General features: G+C 40.3%; 1 protein-coding gene across 1 annotated transcript in view; it reads right to left on the bottom strand.

Moving 5' to 3' along the window:
• The window catches only part of stmn2b (stathmin 2b), a 39,197-nt gene extending 18,049 nt beyond the window's left edge, over window positions 1-21,148 (bottom strand). Inside the window, exon 1 of the mRNA XM_078398196.1 lies at window positions 20,739-21,148. Coding sequence (XP_078254322.1) covers window positions 20,739-20,757 — 19 coding nt within the window. The 5' untranslated portion in view covers window positions 20,758-21,148. The remainder of the gene's footprint in view (window positions 1-20,738) is intronic.
• Window positions 21,149-22,115: the final 967 nt, after the last annotated feature.

The following is a 22,115-nucleotide window of genomic DNA, read 5'->3' as shown; positions in this document are numbered from 1 at the left end:
TGCTATTCAAGAATTACAGATGTGTCTCAGTGAGAAACAGCAGGCCAAAGCAAAATTGTTAATCAGATTTACATAAAGTAGAATTGGACATTGCAAAAGGAACAGCCTGGAATTTATATATTACTAGACCAAGTGGACCCGTTGGGCCCAAACCTCTCCTGCATTGGTGCAGCACCCACTCCTCCCCTCCCCCCTCCCTCTTCCCCCTCCTCCCCTTCCCCCTCCCCCCTCCTCCTCCCCCCTCTCCTCCCTCCCCCACCCTCCCTTCCTCCACCCTCCCCCCTCCCCCCTTTGCCCTCCCCTCCTCCCACTCCACCCCCCTCAAATCCCCCTTATCGTCCCTCCTCCATCCCTCCCCCTCCCTCCCTAAGAGATAGATTTAAACTTTAAAATGTGAATAACTTTAAAAACATAACACCAATTTCAATTAAACTTCTTCCATTAGCACCAAAGGGTCAATGGTGCGGAAGGTGGGCCTAAAATTGTCGCGCTATCATGTACCGTTTTAGCTGTAGTTCAGGAACAAACAAACAAACGAGAGCTTTAGTATATAGATTTCAAAGTGGGTATTTGCTGTGTTTAGCAAAAGAGTTTAGATTTCATGCTTATATTTATTTAATTTTGTTTTGGCAAAATAGTTCAATACGCCCAAAGCTTCAAGTTTACACCAAAATAAAACTTCAAAATAATGTGTTAATGTGCGGGGATCACTGGGCGGCACGGACATGGAGGGCCGAAAAGGCCTGTTTCCGGCTGTATATATATGATATGATATGATATGAATGCACGAGGTAATATCAAGAAAGAGCACTGCCATCAGGAAGTATGTGATACCATCCTTCCTTCAAATCAGTTTACTATTTATTCCTAGTCTGAAGAAGGGTCTCGACCCGAAACGTCACCTATTCCTTTTCTCCAGAGATGATTTCTGACCCGTTGAGTTACTCCAGCTTTTTTGTGTCTTTCTTTACTATTTCCCATATTTAATATGGCCTTGCCTTGCTGGCTTTTCAAGGCAACAGCACAGCCTGCTGCCACACACTGGTACTGCAGTTCCAATGCCGGCTGGGTCCGATCACTAAATCAAGTCGAGTTTATTGTCATATGCAAGAGTACAGTGAGGTACAGGGACAATGAAAATGTTGCTGGCAGCAGCATCACAGGTACATAAATTCAGACAACGCAAAAATCCTGAATTATGCATATATTCCATACTATCTAAATCTACAATTCAATAAAAATAAAAATAAACTGGGAAACAACAAGGCATTAGTGCAAGGTACAATTAAAAAACAAGACCATGGTAGTGAAAGAGATCGTCTACAGTGTTCTGTTGCCAAGTTAGGATTAGGTATTGTACAGGTTGGTTCAAGAACTCAATAGTTGTTGGAAACTAACTGTTCCTGATCCTGCTGGTGTGGGACTTCAGGTATTTGTACCTTTTACCTGATTGTATTTGTGAGAATTCCATGATTTGGCATGGATGGCGGGAATCCATGATGAGAGATGCTGCCTTCTCGAGGCAACGCCTCATGTAGATGCTTTCAATGGGGAGGAAGGCTGTGCTTGTGATGAACGGTGCTGAGTCCATCATTGTGTGCAGCCTTTCACATTCCTGTGCACTGGAAGTGCCACACTAGGACATGATACAACCGGTCAAGATACTTTCCACAATGCATTTGTGGAAGTCTGCTGGAGTATTTGGTGACAAGTCAGATCTCCTTACTACATTTGGAAGAGATGAGATTCCTCTTAGCAGGTAAAGCAGACCAATTCCAAAAGACGTGGTCTACGTTTTTGGACCTATTACAAGCATGAGGTGCAATAGTAATTTTACAAAGAAATAAATAAATAAATGGTATCAGGACCTGGTAACGGGAGGTAAAACAACAAAACAGACTTGGTTGGTAGTCCCCTTCCTGCGGAGTTTAATGTTATAATAGAGCGATTGTTTCTACCCCTTTTTTTTTTTTTTTTTTTTCTTTTTTTCTTTCTTTCTTTTCTAGGGTCTACTTTCTTACTTTACTTCCTTCTCTAACTTCTTTTCCAAGGGGCTTTCTTTTCCCAACACTCTCTTGCACTTCACGACTCTTGCGCACTTTCTTTCCTTACTTCTTTACTTCTATCTTTTTCTTAAAGCTCAAAAAAATGAAGCGGTATAAAAAATGTATTAAGATATATCTGTTGTATTATTGTAATTTACCGTACTTTTAATAAAAAAATTAAAAAAAAAAAAAAAAGATACTTTCCACAATGCATTTGTGGAAGTCTGCTGGAGTATTTGGTGACAAGTCAGATCTCCTTAAGCTCCGAGGTTGTGGTGGCGCTGGCAATGCTGTCTTTGTGAATATATCAATGTGCTGGGATGAGGACAGGTCATCCGAGACGTTAACAGCCAGGAAGTTGAAGCTGTTCACTCTCTCCACTGCTGACCTACCAATGAAAACCAGCACGTGGTCTTCCGTCTTCCTCTTTTTGAAGTCAATGTTTGGTTCCATGGTTCAGTTGAGGTTGAGCGGGAGGTTGTAGTTATGGCACCATTCTCCTGCACCCTTGACTCATCACCACCCATCGGCCCACCACGGCGGTGTTGTCCGCACATTTGTAGTGGCCATTGAATCTGTCCTTAATCACCCAGTCGTGGTGTAAAGAGAATAGAGTAGGGGGGTCAAAGCACACAGCCCTGAGGTCCACCTGTGTTGATGGCCAGCGAGGAGGAGATATCGTTACCTACCCGCATTGATTGAGGATTGCTGATGAGGAAGTCAAGTATTCAAAAGTGAGGTCTTCAAGTCAAGTCAAGTCAAATTTATTTGTCACATACACATACTCGATGTGCAGTGAAATGAAAGTGGCAATGCCTGCGGGTTGTGCACAAAAAGAATTACAGTTACAGCATATAAATAAAGTTAATAAGTTACTAAACATAGCACAAAAAGTGTCGACAAAAATTTAGTCTCTGGGGTTATAAAAGTTGACAGTCCTGATGGCCTGTGGGAAGAAGCTCCGTCTCATCCTCTCCGTTTTCACAGCGTGACAGCGGAGGCGTTTGCCTGATCGTAGCATCTGGAACAGTCCGTTACTGGGGTGGCAGGGGTCCCTCATGATCTTGCTTGCTCTGGATCTGCACCTCCTGATGTATAGGTCCTGCAGGGGGACGAGTGTAGTTCCCATGGTGCGTTCTGCCGAACGCACTACTCTCTTGTTGATGAGTTTGGAGGGGGTGATGATCTCGAACACTGATCTGAAGTTGATGAACAGTAGCTCGATGCAAGTTCTCCTGTTATCCAGATGGTTTGGAGCAGACAGCCAGTGAGATAGCATTTGCTGTTGATCTGTTGTGGCAATAGGTTATTTGAGGTGAATCTGAAGCAGGAGCTGACTTATGCCATAATCAACCTCTCAAAGCACCTCATTACAGTGAATGTACGTGTTACTCAATGTACATATATTGTATACCTGTCTCGGAGGCAGGTTACCATGCACTTCTTGGGCAGTGGTTGCATAGACACCCCTTTGAAGCAGGTGGGACCCTCAGACTACAGAAGTGAGAGGTTGGAGCACTTAGTTGAAATGCTGATGCAGGTGACATTCTTGATAATGAACCATTTGTCGACCTGATTTTCCTCTCCATGAGTCCATAAGGAACTATGGGTTCTGAATGAGTGGCAGGAGGACTGTGGAGCCTGGTTGCCATATCTTAGGAGGTCAGGTGAAGGTAGGACCCTCTTTTATTGGTATTGGTCTTGTTTTACTATTTGTGACATGTGCTGAGAAACAGTGTAAAATTGTTGCTTGCATGCTATCCAGTCAAATGATTCCATAAATAAGTACCATCAAGCCATACACAAGTCCAACAGGTAGCGCAAAAAGAAAAATACCAGTGTACAGAATATAGTGTTACAAAGTTATAGCATTACAGCTGCAGGGAAAGTACAGATAAAAGAAAAATTAATGGGCTGGGTGAGGGGAAAGGAACTGCAGATGCTGGTTTATACCGACCCAAAATGTCATCCATCTTGTTTCTCCAGAGATACTGCCTGACCCACTGAGATGCTCCAGCACTTTGTGTCTATCAAGGGCTGGATGGGGTAGGTTGAGGGACCGGGATTTCAACCTGAGCTTATGGAAGGACCATCGATTAGTCTGACACAGCCGGGAAGAAGCTGTTTCCCGATTTTGGTGGTACATGCTTTCAAACTTTTGTGCCATCTGTCTGATGGAGAAGGAGAGAAGAGGGAATGAGCGGGCCACTTGATTATATTGGCTTGAAGCAGTATGAAGCGGAGATAGAATCGATGGGGCAGGAGGGTGAGTGATAATAATAATAATAATCCTTTATTCGTCCCACAACGGGGAATCTGTTGTACCTTGAAGGCTCTCAGGTTTTATACAGACATAGAACAACTACAAGTGTCAGTAAATATGTTTGCATAAATTCACAGAGCCACCCTTTATCTGATGAGATGTTATCCACCTGAAAGATTACGTTTGCTTCTGTTACATCCAGTTGTTGCTGAATCTACTGAAAATTTCCAGCATTTTCTGTTCTTATTTCTAATCATCATCTCTGTTCATATAACTAGACCAAGCAAATACAAAAACAGTGTACATTAACTTATGGCACCCATGTCAATTCTATATTCTCAAAGGGGTTTTAATCCACACTGATAAGATGTTGAGAGCAGAGCTTGCAACTGGCTATTTTGCTGCTTTCCTCAATTTAATCAGTACTTATAAGACCATTCTTATGGTATGTGCCATCTGGAGAAAGGCTCTTTTGAAGTTGGTTATTACAAAACAAAGAATGCTATATTGTCTGGGGTTACATGCAGATCTTATAAGACTGTGAGAATAGCATGACATTTATTTATTTATGCGAGTGCAGAATTTTGGGAACATTATATTTTAAATTGTGACGTTTACATAAAGTGAATGAGTTTCATTTAGGTAATTGGACATGTTGATATTTGGACACCCTATTCTGAAGCTATTCTGTTGCTATGTTGGGGAAAAACAGTGGATGTCTCTGAGACAGCAGTAATGTATTGTCTACAAACATGGACCTAAATTCCCGAGGATATAGAATGCTTTTGTCTTCCATTTGCAGTCTAAAATAAGTCTCAATATCACAGGGATTGCGAATTTTGTATGAACTTTAAAGGTTAACTTTTGATGACAGTATATTCAAGAAAGAAAAAAAATGCAAGATGAATAAACTGAGATAAATCTGGGGCATGAAGAGGTAATCTTCATTGGTTATTGTTAAGGTGAAGAATAAAGTAGAAGGCTGGTAGATGAAAGATAATACAAGTTATAGGAAATTCTTCAATGTTCATAGATTTCCATTTGCAAAATGCAAAAAATCACAAATCAGATAAATTGATAACTTCAAGGATCAAGTCAAGTCAAGTCAAGTCAAATTTATTTGTCACATACACATACTCGATGTGCAGTGAAATGAAAGTGGCAATGCCTGCGGGTTGTGCACAAAAATAATTACAGTTACAATAAATAAAGTTAATAAGTTACTAAACATAGCACCAAAAGTGTCGACAAAAATTTAGTCTCTGGGGTTATCAAAGTTGACAGTCCTGATGGCCTGTGGGAAGAAGCTCCGTCTCATCCTCTCCGTTTTCACAGCGTGACAGCGGAGGCGTTTGCCTGACCGTAGCATCTGGAACAGTCCGTTACTGGGGTGGCAGGGGTCCCTCATGATCTTGCTTGCTTGCTCTGGATCTAGCCTGCATAACTGCTAACTACAAAATTAATGATATAGTGGATGATATTTGGTAGGAAAATAATTTTGCTTGCCAGTAGTCAATATGTGTAAGAGTCTTGCTCACCAGTTTCACTCGTCCTGGACATTTTGTTCCATTGAAATCAAAGGTGTACATTCAGCAACTAGCAAAACCTGGCACTTCTCACCTGCTGATTTACATTCGGAGGACGTAGTTAATAGTCACCAACTGTGCCAACTCTGGATAAAAGAGCAGGAACATCTGGAGGGGACTGAAATCCTAATGCTCACAAGATAATGAACAGTACCTGGTTTTGTTCATGTACAGAATTTGTATTCAAATCCAATTAGGCCGAAGGGGAAAAGTTATTGGCAGTCAACATAGTTTCAGACTTTATTCAATAGAAAAACTTGTATTAAGCTTTGCATGACAGGTTGTTATTTAAGCTCAAAATGCATAGAGTAAGCATGATACCCAACATGCCCAAAAGACATGGTGCTGGAGTAATTTAGTGGGTTAGGCAGCATCTGGGGAAGGAATGCACAGGTGACATTTTGGGTTGGGATCCTTCTTCGGACCGATTGTAGTAGAGGGGAGAAAGCTGGGGAAAGAGGTGGGGGCAGGACAAAGCCTGGCAAGTGATAGGTGGATACAGGTAAGGGGGAGTTCGTTGGCAGATGGGTGGAGTAAGTGACAAAAGCTAAAGGAGGCAAAAGGATGTCAGATAAGGAGAGAAGAGCGAAATGTAAAGCCAGTGGGAGGGATACCTTTCAAGCAAAATATATGGATAATGCTTGCCTGTCAGCATGTTTCAGAAATTTAAAACCACAGACAAGCTTTAATGTTTGAGTAGTTGAACTTTGCTTTTCAACAATGCAACATCAGGAGAACAACAATTTGTGAAGGATTTTCATACATAAACCATAATTTTTAATGATTATCATTAATCATTGGAGGAATTTCAAAGCACGAGGAATGCTCTGCTGTTCAGTGGTGGAGTTATTTTCATGGGATCTGCCAGGTAGGTTCAGCAGAAAATATTTGCAATTATGGAGTCTAGAAATGCAATTTCATTTTGGCTAATTAACAAAAAATGAATAAACCACACTGCAGGGAAAGAAGGATGCAAGTCATTGAAATGCTACATTATTATATAGAAATTCAATATTAACAAGGAGTTTAATCATATTATAAAACTGACAGATGTAACCCGGCCCAAAAGAAGCTGTCCAGCGATTTCTGATCATTTTATTCATGAAAGTGTTATTCACTTTTCAGTGAATTTCTTCAAATAAATTCTTGAGCAGGTGTTTCCACCTCTTGCCATGTCATTGAGCTGCAAATTAAATATTTAAAAGTATTCTGTTTTCTGCTGATTTGCAGGAGGGAAAGATTCACCTATCAAAGCTTGGCTCTCCCAGCAGTATAATCTACATGATTTAAATCCGTAGTCTAATGAGAAATAAAAATACATTTCATTCTTGAAAAGTCTGGTGCCAAACCACTAAAACACACGTCAATTAAATTTAGCTGTTACTTAAATATCGCATTGACATCTTATACATTATAGTTCAGAAAATCCTCATAACAGTTTTTGATAGCTGTTTTAATCGCCTGTGAAGAGACCTCAGAGACTTGAAAACTCTGAATAGACTAAAAGGCCTGTACATTTAGAATATTGTATTATATGATTAATCGCCTCGTAATTATTACAATGTATTATCTGCTGCTTCCTAATTAGTTGAGGTCCATGTGAAATGATTCAGTGCTTTGGCTAAAGCTCAGCCTTTATTGAAGGAAGCCCACATGCAGTGTTGTTAACACTCCTAAGACTAATGTTACACAGTGGTCACTTTGTTTTACACAATCTACAAATTGACTTGCTTTTTCTGTGTATTGTCTGATAAAGGTCCAGAATTTCTTGAGAAAATAACAATGGATTTCATGCATTGAAATCCCAATCCCACTCCCCCCCCCCCCCCCCCCCAGACGTCTCCCTGAAAATGTGGGGCCTAGGCTGGGTAAGGCGGCCAATCTCGACCTCATGGGCACTTCCATGCTGATCGATGGGTCGAACTTCCCCTCCTTGCGGCCAGGGCTTTGGAACTCCGGCCCAGCCGGAGCCGGCAGATCCGTTCCCATAGCCAACCTCCAAGGCCGAGACTATGGGCTGGTATCTTGGCCCCTGGGTGGCCTAGCAGGACCATTCTGGTACTGTTAGACTCCTCTCGGAAGCCGTGACCTGTGTTGGTCCAGCAAAACAGATAATCCAGAAAGGCTCTGGAACTAACGGTGCTGGAAAATCGGTGGTGGACCTGTATCTTTATTGATAAGTGCAAAATATGCAGCAATTGTTGTGAGTAATGAGTTACAAATTGCAGCAGCTTCTTTGGTCATTGATTTTGCTCCCCTATTGGTCGTCCTTTTCCTTTCTTTTTCACTCAATCTTGCTTTCTTCTCCTTTGATGTATTTCTCCAAATTCACTCCCATTCCCCCTTTTCTTTTTTATTGAATTTGAACTTGTAAAAGACTTAAATTTGACAATTTTTTTATGAAAAAATAAATAATGTGCAAGAAAAATCACTAGTCCAACTAATTCAAACTTCATAGTTAAGAGATGGGTATTGGATATCTTGAATTTCAGGAAAAGTGTTTTATTTTAAGAATGCCCTGGTAGATTTGGTACCAGGAGCTAAATGCAAAGTTTTCAGTTGGATGATTTGCCAAAATAAATGATTGATGATCAGTTGTAATGGATTCAATTCAATCCCTGTAATCTGCTGGTGTCAATCTTGGATTTTTATTGTTCACTATACTTGTACATACCTATACTTGTGACATTTACGACTACAATTAAATAATTGAATATTGAAATTACAGATGGTGGATATGTATGGGAGCAGGTTCTTTGAAGGTAGGATTAACACTCTTGAGCAACACGAGTTCAGAAACATGGCTATCATAGTTGTAGTTAATAAACAACTCCGACCATCATCTCTTTATCCATTGGCTAAGAACTTAATCTGCCATCTATACTTATCCTCAGATCTCAGCTGTGATGTATACTGAATTGAACTTCAGACTCACAAGCACAAGGGGCGGCACGGTGGCGCAGCGGTAGAGTTGCTGCCTTACAGCGAATGCAGCGCCGGAGACTCAGGTTCGATCCTGACTACGGGCGCCATCTGTATGGAGTTTGTACGTTCTCCCCGTGACCTGCGTGGGTTTTCTCTGAGATCTTCGGTTTCCTCCCACACTCCAAAGACGTACAGGTATGTAGGTTAATTGGCTGTGCAAATGTAAAAATTGTCCCTAGTGGGTGTAGGATAGTGTTAGTGTGCGGGGATCGCTGGGCGGCGCGGACCCGGTGGGCCGAAAGGCCTGTTTCTGCGCTGTATCTCTAAATCTAAAAATCTAAAAAGTAATAACTTATCTTCATTAACCTAACTCGGCACTCCATCAAAAAAAATGCATTACCAAAAATGTATTGAAAGAAACAAGTTTAATTGTGACTTAGTTTTTCTTTCTTGGATCTGTTCTAATGTTGCACACAATTTGTTTCTGATTCCGTTTCAAATCCTTCTGGATATTTGAAAATGTCTTCCATCATGATTGAATTCCTTGCTTCAATCCAGTTGAAGGAGAAAGAGAAAGCTGAAAGGGAAGATTGTCACAGCATTTCACAGATCTGTGACCACAGATGCTATGCATGCAGCTGAGTTAACATATCCCTCACTAACTCTCTCAGCGACTGCTTCCCTTCAGGATATGTAAAGTGTCTTTTTTATTGCATCTAAATCCGTACTTCAATATGTTGGCTGTAGTTTGATAATGTTCCATGTGTGTGTGTGTGTGTGTTTGCACACTTAATAGAGCACCATTACCATTTCTGCTGCCATGCAATTGGAGGGAAAATTGAAAGAGTCAATATTTGCTTCTTGTGATTTGCCTCTCGTAATAAAAAATCTGAAACCACCAAGCAGAAAAGGAAATGACAGAGATATTAAGAGTCAATGAAATAGAGGGTTCTTACACATTGTCTACTGCTTAACGTGAGCAATTAACTTAGTTACTCAATTTCCGAGACGCACATGGTATATTCCATAGATATAATTGATCTAAGAAATGTTATCAAAATTGTAGAGATAGGCTGGAAAATTGACTCATTAGTTTGAAATTCTAAATCTATTTAATTTTATTTCAGAAAGTGTTTGATCCATTTCCCGATAAAGATTAGTGAACAGAAAAAGAACTATGTTCGGCAGTTACAGTAAAGTCAGCTCATTTTAAAGACACCATGCAATTAATTCTTGTACATGTGAAGCCATATAAACTTGGCATGAGGGATGTACATGGTTTACCAGAATACCAGCAGGGGTCATGTTTCAGAAAACTACTGTATGTGTTTTGAAATAATTTCTGATCATCTCACTGGAAGTAAAAAGTAAATGACTAATTAATTGGATAAAGCACAACTTAATTTATTTTCCAAGTGGCATACAAATGTTGTTAGGGTCTTTTTGGGATGAATAAACTGTAATTTCTTGCTGTCTGCTCCAATCTTTCTGCAGTGAGCTTTTGACAACTTAAATTTATTTGTTTCATGAATGATCTGAACGCTGCAAGAATTCACTAAGTCAAGCTTTTGGTTTCACCTAAAGCTTCATTAGGCTGAAAACATGCCACCATTTTATGAGCATACCAGGCAGGTTAGTTGTTTATGTTCTTAGGAAAAGCTTTTAACACAATAGATTTCTTTAAAGACTGAGTGGAGTGTAATGGAAGGACTTTGTAATATGACTTCATGCAATGTTACTTATTCTGTTCAAATAAAAAAAAACAGATTTTGGAAACATTGTGCAAAATTCTGTCCATTTCAATCATCTATGAATTGTTTCGCAAAAGTGATATTCAATTTTTGACATTCAAAATGAAAGATATTTAACAGTGAATAAGACTATAGCATACTCTTGGTAAATTATTTAGTACAAGTCCTTCAAGGAAACATTTGATTTGCCAATCAATAGAAGACATTTGATGCTAAAGATTTGCATCCCATATTGTGATATGCTGATATAAAAAATAAATTATAAACTGCATCATGTTGATGGGCATTTATCAACCTACAATTTTAGAAAATAATTTCTCAATGATTAAAATGTCAATATGGTAGGTTGAAGGTTATGTGCAATATAGAATATATTTCCTTTAAAATTCAAATGAAATGAAATTAAAGCAATGAGTCAACTCAGCTTCTGTCAAATGATGGCGTGGCTGAGGTCGTTACTAAATAATACATTCTTTCTTCTGCAAATTCAATATACAGTAATAGCATAATGTCAGAAAACTGACACTGCCACTTTTTAAATGAAGACAAAGGGCTTTTCATGTCCATCTATCGAAGGTTAGGTAAAACATAATATGAATTTCAATTTGTTATATATCAGTTGCTACCTGCAAGAATTCTCGACATTTTACACTGACACACTCAATAGGAAAATGGCTTCAATATTAAGCGTTTGTTGTTTTTTTGTGCTGTGACTGATCCTAGAGATTCACAATGCCACAGGCATGCTTTCATATTTGAGCTGGGCGATACATTGGGCGAGAGTGTGAGCTCACAAGTCTTGCAGAGTGCAGCAGTCAGGTCACGATGTGGAGGCAAGGAATTGCAGATGTTAATTTACACAAAATGACAAGAATTGCAGGAGTAACTCAGTGGCTCAAGTACCAAAGATTACAGATGATGGCATGCAGAATCTGTGTGATGCATGAAGGAAAATTTGGTATATGGGCATCATAACTGTTGCCGATTCTATCCTTGCCACCAGACGCCAGTCTTGGCAAATGGTCATGTCCTTCTTTGGGTGCATTGACTACTTCTGGTAGTTAGGACCACTGTACACCGACTTGTTGTGCTCTATGCTCTCCTGAAAGAGGGAGGCAGCTGTTGCAGTGTTTGGCATGCACTTTGGGCTGTCACTGCTGCACGGTTGGCAGTAGCAACAACTCTGAAATGTGGGTCTGAGGTTTTCAGCAGTGCAGGTAGGTGGGAGTAGTGCAGATGGGGCACATTGGTCGGTGTAGGCAAGTTGGGCCAAAGAGTTCATTGCCATGCCGTAAAACTCTATAACAGTGGCAAGTATATGAGAGTGTGATGGATTGCAGGAATATTAGATATATAATGTAAGAGTCCTGACTAATAGACTTGCTTGGGAAGGGAGTAGTGTTGTTTGGTGAATTGACCATTGGCTAACATTGCAGATGGTGGAATACAACATGTCAATATACTTGTACTGACGTTGACAATTTATGTCAGGTCAATGACCCTCTCACTCCACTGCATCTGCAGAGAGTGGTGAATCTGTGGAATTCTCTGCCACAGAAGGTAGTTGAGGCCAGTTCATTGGCTATATTTAAGAGGGAGTTAGATGTGGCCCTTGTGGCTAAAGGGATCAGGGGGGATGGAGAGAAGGCAGGTACAGGATACTGAGCTGGATGATCAGCCATGATCATATTGAATGGCGGTGCAGGCTCGAAGGGCCGAATGGCCTACTCCTGCACCTATTTTCTATGTTTCTATGTCCTTGAAAATGATTCGAAATAATGACCTGCACAGCCATCTGTTCCTGATGGCTTGCGAGTACGTGTTTTCAGGAGCTTAGATGCATGTGGTTTTCAGAACACTTCTACTTTGCATCGCTACTGCTAAGTCATCCATTGCAGCATCTAAAATGCCATCACCTTCTCCACTCATACACACCTCCTGATCAAAAATGATCAAGCTAACATTAAGCAGCATGGGTTAGTTTTACCTGGTGGTAGCCATGCAAGGTATTATCCCTCCCCTTACCTCATTATGTTCAGTTTTGGCTGGAGGCAGAAATCTTTTCCATGACTGTGGTAAAATTGTTGGTATGCAGGCTGCTTTTCAATCAGTGGGCATGGGATACTGCTGCATGATGGGCTCCGTGTCAATTTTACAGATGATTGAATTAAACTCCATCCTGTCTGGCAGTTCTATTAGATTTAGTAGAATGAATGCAACGGTGTTTCTTTCTCCTAATGAACTCACATTAAATCAGATTTTGAAATGCCATTGAATAGTGAAAGATTGGTTCTGTTTTTCAGGATGTAGATGTTGTATAAAATAACTGCATTCAGTAGGGCTCAGCCGTAGAGTTGCTGCCTTACAGCACACTCCTGGCTACGTGTGCTGTCCGCATGGAGTTCGTACATTCTCCCTGTGATTGCATGGGCTTTCTCCAGGTTTTCCAGTCTCCTCCCACATTCTAAAGACGTGCACGTTTGTAGGTTAATTGGCTTCTGTAAATTGTCCCTAGAGTGTAAGATAATACTAGTGCATGGGTGATCGCTGGACGGCACGGAATCGGTGGGCCGAAGGACCTGTTTCCACACTGTATATCTAAACTAAATAAAACAAGCTATATTTCCAGAAAGGGTGATTATTAATTATTCAAACAAGACCATCTTACCCTATTCACGTTGCTTTATGTCAAACACTGCAGTTTATTATTTAGGCAGAGCATTTTATGTTTTAAAAGTTACTCTGTCAAAAGTGTTCACTTGTCCTTTGCATCAAATATGAACCGGAACAATGAGATTCTTACTAGCTGCAGTTTTACCGGCAAGTTAGATGTAATACCAACAATAAATGATCAAGTGTTCCAAGTAATCTAGACCACCGTAGTGCAAAAATCAAAGTGCACATAGCAACCATAGTAGTGCTATGTCTATAATGGTTCGATATGGTTGTGCAGTTCCGGTGGGGTTGTGGTTAGCATTGTGCAGGTTTGGTTAAGTATCTGATGGTTGATCGGAAGAAGCTCTTCTTGCACCTGGAGGTGATGGTTATCAGGCTCTTGTATCTTCCTCCCAAGGGTAGCAGCCAGATGAAAGTGTGGCCAGGGTGGTATGGGTTTTTAATGATATTAGCTGCCTTGAGGCCTTCAATTTCATCAATAGTGGGGAGGTCAGTATCGATCATGGACCAGGCAACGCCTGCTGCTTTCTGCAGCTTCCTTTGTTCTTGAGTGTTCGAATGTCTAAACCTGGCTGTGATACAATCAGTACTACCTTACACTTGTAGAAGTTTGATAGAATATTTGGCATCACATTGAATTTTTTCAAGCTTCTGAGGGAGGGGAGGCATTGATGTGTTGGGCCTAGGACTTATCATCAATCAGAGACGTTTATGCCCAGGAACTTGAAGCTGTTGACTCTCTCCACGGCACCCACCAATGAAGACAAGCGCATGGTTGCTCAGCTTTCCCTTCATGAATTCAACAATCAGCTGCTTGACTTGTGAGCCTTGAAAACAAGATCGTTATTCTGGCACCACTCAACCAGATTCTTGATCTCCCTCCTGTGCTCCGAGTCATTGTTACCCGTTATTCTTCCAACAGTGATATTACTGCAAATTTAAAGATGACATTGGAACTGTGCCTGGCTACATGGTCAAGATTATGGAGCGAATAGAACAGATGATTGAGCACAGAGCCCTGAGGTGCCCTGTGCTGATGGTCGGAGAGGGGGGAGGCATCAATCCATACAGACTGAGATCTGCCAATGACGAAATCAAGGTTCTAGTTGCATGTGGAGTAGCCGAGACCCAGCTCCCCAAATTTGACAATGAGTTGGAAGAGGTGAAGGTGCTGAACATCAAGCTGTAATTGATGAACAACATCTACGTTCCTGCTATCCACCACGTCACGGGTTCAATACTTTAGTCCAGGTCCTGATAATCTAATCTAGAGTACACTTCAATTGGAAAGTGCATTGTCATAGATGTTGCCCTTCAAACAAAATGCCAAACTAATTCCTAATCTGCCTCTAATGGTGAAATATTGGAAACGCGACAGCACTCAATAAACAGGCCCTGTGTCCTGCCATACATCACTCCCTTAACAAGTATGATAAAAACAAACATTTGCTATTGATGATATTTATGAATAGAACATGTTAGCCACAATTACCTAAGTAAAACTGATGATTCATTTAGAAAATAATGATAAACCACTTATTATTTAAGTACAAAGCAGTGAAAAAAAAAAACCTTTCTTTTGAGCATTTCAATGTAAATGTTATTATGGGTATGTTATCATTGGTATTAAAATCATTGGATCCTCAATGCGATTATCTGCTGATATGCTTTCTTTACACTTTGTGTGTTAGTGATGGTACACTGAGAATGTCGAGACATCTCAACATCTGAAGGGAAAGTGTTTGCACCCTTAGAATGGAGAGGTTATGGGGAATCGGGGAATCGGGGGTTATGGGGAGAAGGCAGGAAAATGGGGTTAGGAGGGAGAGATAGATCTGCCATGATCTAATGACGATGTGAGGGGGACGGAATCACAAGATGGAGGGAGAGAGCATGTCGAGGATGGAAATGTATGGCCCCCCTTCAAAATGCCATCCTCAGAGAGGAGAACGATGACAACCTCTGATGGAAAGAGTTGGCATCTTTAGGATGGAGAATGGTGGCATCCCTGTGCCAGAGAAAGATGGCAGTTTCATAATGGAAGGAGATAGCAGGAGCACGATGGAGAACGCTGACACTCCAGGATGGAGAGGCTTACCAACTGCTGGGTGGAGAGCAATTGCTTGCCCAGTATGAAGCTGGACAATGGCAGCTTCAGAAAACATCCCTGGATGACATCCTTGGATTGGACAACCAACAGAACCTGCATTATAATTATGCTTCCCCTTTGCAGCACATATTATTTGGAAAACGTTAATTGATGGGTTCTTCAATAACCTTTGCCATTGATAGATTCCTTCATTCCCACCCTCATTAAACCACTGGACGACGAGAACAAAATACAACTATGAGCCAAAGACTGAATGCATAATTTCATACTCTCTTCTTTGTAGGAAAATACTACATTAACTAACTATTACTTCACAATGAATTCCACAATACAACTTGCATATAGAAACTGTTGATATTAACAGCATTCAGAGAAACTTTGTACTGCATCCTCTGTTCCTCGAATTTCCCCATTTTGAAGTTTGAAATGTTGAGGATTTAGAACCCTAGCTTTACATATCAAGAACAGATTTTGAACTGACAAAAGACTTTGGAAAATCTTGTCGATGAAGTAATCTTCCATGTTGTGTGTTTTGCAATGTTAATTTGAAGTGGAGAGTGAGGGGAGAAATGTGCTGTGTTTAGCACTCGCTGCACCACTCTGAATCTGCTGACTCAGGAAAGTCCAGTTGATCCGACTCCTGGGAAACCCATACGAACTGTGATTAGTGAATATTGGAAACCTCAGGTGCAAGACCAAGTCCTGGAAAGCTGGGGCTCAGCACCATGATTTATCAACACTGGGAGGTATCATAGTGCTCCACAATCTTACGCGCATTGTTTTGTTTCATTACGAGCAGGCAAATTAAAAAAAATAGCGAGAGTATGGCAAAATCTATAATTTAAAAAAATTAAAAATTCTTAGTTATTCTCTTCCTAGTCTTATCTGCAATGCTATCCTAGCCATCTGAAGACAGCGAATTCAAATTATAACCAAGATCCAGATTTCATGTCCGAGATCGGTTAGCATCTTAAGTGACAATGTAAGGTCAGACAGTGTGAAGCAGTGAAAGGAACTCAACTCAGGCCCACATCTGTCCTATTGCACTCAAACATATATTTTCCAATTGGTGAACTTAACAATGTTGCCAACTCTGACCAGACACAGCCTGTGAAGGTTTCAACGCATCCAAATATCTTGTGTCCCTGTCTTCCCATGTCAACTGGAGGGCAAAAACCTCTGTGGCCCTTGCACAATCCTTGACTTTTGGTCAGTGACTGCCCTCTATTTATAAACAAAATTTAAAAAAAAAACAAATGCCCTGGTCATTTATTTCCAAACTTGATGGAAACATTCTGCAGGAGATTGAATTTTAATGCTCAGATGCGTCATTACATCGCAGACAAGGTTAAATTTTGCTGGTCACCATGAAATTGTACCAATATGTGTCATACACTTGCCCACCATGCTGACAGGAATGCATTGAACCGCCATCACTTTAATGGATAAACATTCCAAATGGCACATTGGGCAGTTGAACCTCTTGGTAATATGATGCAAATATAACCCAAGTTAGTATCAAATTGATTATTGCTACATAACGTCTTAAAATGAAATATGCCGCAGCTAATTAAACTAAATGTGGAATAAATGAATCAACTCACAGCCACTGCTGCACTCAATATTTTGGACAAGTGACCCAGGTCTCTTTTCTTTCCCCTTGTCCTTATTTGCAAATCTCTTACAGCTATTCTCTCTGCTCTCATAACACGGTAGAATCTACCTACTGCTTCAGACACCCTATCCACCTTATTACCACAATGTTCCTGTGTGAGGGCAACTATGGTGAACATTGCAACATTCTGATGAACTAAAGGCTCCAGATCCCTTGAAAGTTCATTAAGCAGATTTGTTTTACCATCCACAGACGCTACCTGACTTGTTGAGTATTTCCAGCAATTGCATTATGGTTATTTTTTTAATTAAATATAATTACTACTTTATTTTTATTAGAATGAAACATTTTATCATTGTTTTCCTGTCTCTCACAATTTTCGCTACCGTTACCATTTTAATTTTGTTTTTAGTAAAATTAGTGATAGAGTTATTATCTGAAAGGACATTAAATTTCACTTGGGAACGGAATATTCTTCAATATCCAATGTTGTGTGATACCAAATATCACTCTGCATTTCATCTTAAAAATGCATGTCACTGGAGGACAATTCGAAATATCACTTTCATGGATGCTGTAGCACTGGAGTTTGTGGCAAAAAGAATAACAACAGAGGCAAGGTCACTTGAGCAATTATGGGATTAGTCACAAACAATTGCCTGCGAAGGTCTGCTGAATAAAAGCAGAGCATGCACGTCCTTTAATCGATTCCCTGAACCATTAGCAAAGGACATCACTTCAGTGCTTAATGTTTTATCCGTCCTGGAATACAGTGACAAGGCTTTTTCCTTGAATCGCTGATGGCATTTTTAAGCAATTCTTTGCCTTGCAGGTCAAAAGGCAGTTAAGAGTTGATCTCAATGGAGGTATGTTGGCATGAACACAATTAGCAGCTTATGCACACATGTACATATATACACCCATGTTTTGAAACATACTAACACGATAGGACAAAATAGCATAAATAATACAACTGTAGAAGCTGTATGGCCCTGAAATCTTAAGATTAAAGACAGCTAATGTGCATATAATATATAGATATAGATATAATATACTGAAACCTCACTACAAAAGTGCATTCAGTCATATTCTACTGTATGTTAACGTTGCAGTACTGAAAGGCATTGATCGGATAATATTCTGAACTGGAGCCCAGGCAATTTCTCTTTCATTTATTGAATCATAATAAATCATCCAATATTGTATTTGAATCGAAGGCCAAAAAGATAGAATCAGACGCATCCTCAATATTGATAACATGTGACTATTTAAATTAATTATCTTAACATTGATTCCAATTTTCATGGTATCTTAAGTAGTGGAACTGGAGAAAGGAATATGGGAGATAAGGATTGAACTATGAACTGAGAACCGATTGAAATCATATACTTGCATGCAATGACTTCTTCTCAAGTAACACTGATTTGAAAAGAAATGACCAAATGTAAAATAATCAATGAGAATTTTTTTCTCCTAAAACAATTTGATTTACAATCAGTCCAATGACTAATGTCCAACCGGGAATAAAATGCATTTCAGTAAAACAAACCCTGTAATCTATTTGGATTTTTTTTTTTCAAAGAGCAGGAGAAATGTTGTTACCCCCTCCCCCCAGCCAATACAAAAGAACGAGCACTAGGTAGACGTAGGGTGTGCCGACTTGAATGTGGCTGGTCATGGAATAACAGGGGCAGTGGTTCTTGAGGAGTCAATGACCCAGACCACTTTGGTCTCCAGATAATCGATGACATGCAGGGGATTGGGGAAGGGAAGCCGTGGCTGTAAATCATCCATTTGAGCTTTTGTGCAACAATTGCACTCAGTGTATAGTTAATTAACAAGACATACATTTCTGATCCACTTCGAGAATTAATTCGTTCGAGAGATGAATTTATGAATCTGATGGGAGTGTAACATTGTACATTCTGGATTTATACATTTATTGTGAGGATAAACTGCAGAATGGCATGTTACAAAATATGTTAATACAACATGAAGAATTAACTGATTTCTATAGTTCCTCAGAATGCAAATAAAAGCATCATTAATAAAAGAGTCAGTAAAATATTTGTTGAAAAAAATTGAAGCAATTGAATGCCAACTGAGACAATGATATTGCATCCAGGGATGTGGGGGGAAGCTTTAGTTCCAGTGAAAATGTGTTTGTAGTAATGATATAATTAATACACAATATTAATGATGTAAATATACAAAGTGGTTCTATAATTATGTCCCTTTTTTCCCCTCCCAGACACCAACTGGAGCGTGCTTTGGCCATTCATTCTGTGGTATCTGCTGATTTGAACTTTGATTCCCCATCAGTGGCCCTTTTGAACTACTAATCCCAGCATATCCATCCTGAACTGAATCTGCCGTTTGCCACTTCAATCAATCAAAGACCTTTCCATGGTAACAGCATTTTTTAATGGGGCTGTCTGGGGCGATCAGCCTCTCACCAACTACAAATTATCAATACTGATTACCAGATTGGTGCAGTGGGGAGGGATCACTGTTGTAAGCACTGCAGGGCTGGCTGCTCTCCCAGAGTTTAGTCTCAGTGTACATGTGCATGCAGCTTCGAATGAGCACCACACCCTTCCCACCTTGTTCTGCGCTGCTCTCTGTCTACTTCATTTACACACAGATTTCCTCTATTCTTTGGTCCACATTGACTGAACATGCACTGATGGCGACATCTGCGCCCAAAGAAAGGACTAATAGCAAAGATGTGCTCCTATCATTGAAAATCCCAGATGGTCGCCTTAAATAATGGGGACATTGTAGAATTATAATTAGCAGCTGGTTGATTCCTAACATAGTGTCTCGCTTCAGCTTTCTCCCTGTTCGTTCCTGGAATTGGCTCATTTATAAATAAGAGGTTTTGGCAATGCAATTATTTGTTTGACCATTGTCTTAATAGTGTCCCATTCATTAAATGCTGGGCTGCTGTAATTCTGCGAACACGTTCATTTACGGTTAACTTTACACTTAAAAGGCAGTTCTCGAGGTTGGTAGAATTTCCTATCTTCTACGGTAGATGTCTATTACAAAACTATCATTTTCCTTTTTGTTTTGCCGGCAATTTCCGCCAGGTAACACAAAAGCTGTTGGATTTCTGAGTGTGCGTGCATGCTGAAATGGGTGCATGCTACATGGGTGGGGTCTGCCTGCATTGTGCAGTGTCCCAGTCAAAGAAAACGTAACAAGCACACCACTGCAAATGCACTTTTATTCTGTAAAGATTGTCGGACTAACACTGCTCTTTAAAGAAAGAAGACAATTACATAAAAGAAAGACTGTACAAGGTTACCCTCTTTTGTCAAAACCACTGTCTCTCATCCGATCGCGTTTTTAAAACGCATTATATTTTGTGCGACAAAGATTATTTCATTCACGCCTACACGGACTATTACTGATCGCAGAGAATACAACTAATTTCAATAATTTTCAAAGTGCTACTCCCATTTCTGGGCTGGGTAATTTTGAACGATTTCCAACATTGGACCGCAAATTTTAGAGAGAAAAAACCCTTGCTTTTACACGTTACAGTTAATCATTAGTCGATCTATTAAATTATATACCTTTAAAGAAAAAGCCCAGCATTATGGAAAAAAATAAATATTATGTACAACACACAAATCGCACACCCATATGTAAAACAAAAGCCAAATCATTATCTTTGAATACACTACATTATCTTTGAATACACTACATTTTCTGGTGAGTAAAATCACGGTACAGTCAGTACAAAAGTAAGGATTTCTTACCGATTGCTGTTTTAGACATGGTGTAGGATGCAAATACTCAGAGAGGCTGCAAGAGAAAAAGGTCCTGCAACGGCGACGGGGAGAGAGAGACGACTGAATAAGGCACTGAGTCAGCAGTGGGATCTCAGGAAGGGAAAGAATGCAGGCAGCCTTCTATGAATAATAATCACCTGCCAAGCGAAGCAGATTGGCTGAAAAGCTCCCTTGAAATGACTGGTGCATTCGCTGGATCTCCAGGCATTAAATATTGATCCGCCAATGAAGCTAAAGTACAAAGTGCAAGTAGGCTGTTTGAAATCCAAATCGATATTGGCTCACCCCCCCTCCCTATTTTGCCAGTGGCACATTCCCGTGCCAAGATGCTCAATATTTGACATCAACAATGAATATTTTGGAAGCAGCGGATTTCATAATATCTGAAAATTCGCACCACGCCCTCGCCCAGTGTAATTTGTAAAGTGCTGTCCGCGGTGCTGAAGTGCGGTTGCGGGCAAGTAGTCGGGACACGTTCAATACCTTTGCTGCGACATTCTTATTCTTGCACGACAGGGGAAGGGTGTTGCAGACACGCCCTCGCAAGTATTAAATGCAGCCTTAAATTCAACTCAAAAGAACCATTTTGGATTTCAATAATACACTGTGAACAGAGCGACAGTTGCTACGTGCTACTTATTTACACCAAAGACACGCTCCTTTCGCAGGTTAATTGAAAGGTGTTGGCAAATGCTCTCTAAACAAGGCGTTCGTTCAGCTAATTTACTTTTTTTTAATCATTTGTGGTGTCAGCAGACTGGAGGCGCAGAGAAACGAGCAGGGAAGTCTCATGTGGGTGTTGGCAGGTGGCAAATAGACATTCCTGGCAAATTCTGAGCTCCGATATCCTCTAGTGATTGGTATCTGTGTCTGGAGAGAGTTTTCTTAGTTTCAGTTCGCTTGTTTCACAGAATCCACCCTACTTCAATTAATGGAGCAAAGAGGGCGAAAAAGCTCGACCGAGTTTTTCATTTGAGCTTTTTTTTTAAACAGACTAATTGCAATAAAACAATCATCTCCTTCCATTTGATCAAAACCGAACCGAATTATAAGCAGCGCGCATAATGTATTTATTTGACCCTGGGTTTCAGAGTGTGTTCTCTGGGTAGCCACTCTCACCATCACCACTATTATCGTCATCAGCCATTTGTTCTGCTGTCGTCGTAAAAGCTGCCTTTTATTTCCACAGTGGACATGATTATTCCGTGCCCACAGAGTCTCCTCCATTGCAGCTGACACAGGGTAAAAACAGTTAATGTCATCCTTCCAGTCCAGTCTGCATGAAACTGAACTGGGTTTGTAGAAATTCCATCAGTATTTTCTGAAATCCACGCTATCCCAAAG

This window comes from Rhinoraja longicauda, chromosome 4 (assembly GCF_053455715.1).
Source record: "Rhinoraja longicauda isolate Sanriku21f chromosome 4, sRhiLon1.1, whole genome shotgun sequence".
NCBI classification, from domain to species: domain Eukaryota; kingdom Metazoa; phylum Chordata; class Chondrichthyes; order Rajiformes; family Arhynchobatidae; genus Rhinoraja; species Rhinoraja longicauda.
The sequence above is the reverse complement of the archived record's forward strand: the minus strand, read 5'-3'. Positions and strand labels throughout refer to the sequence as shown.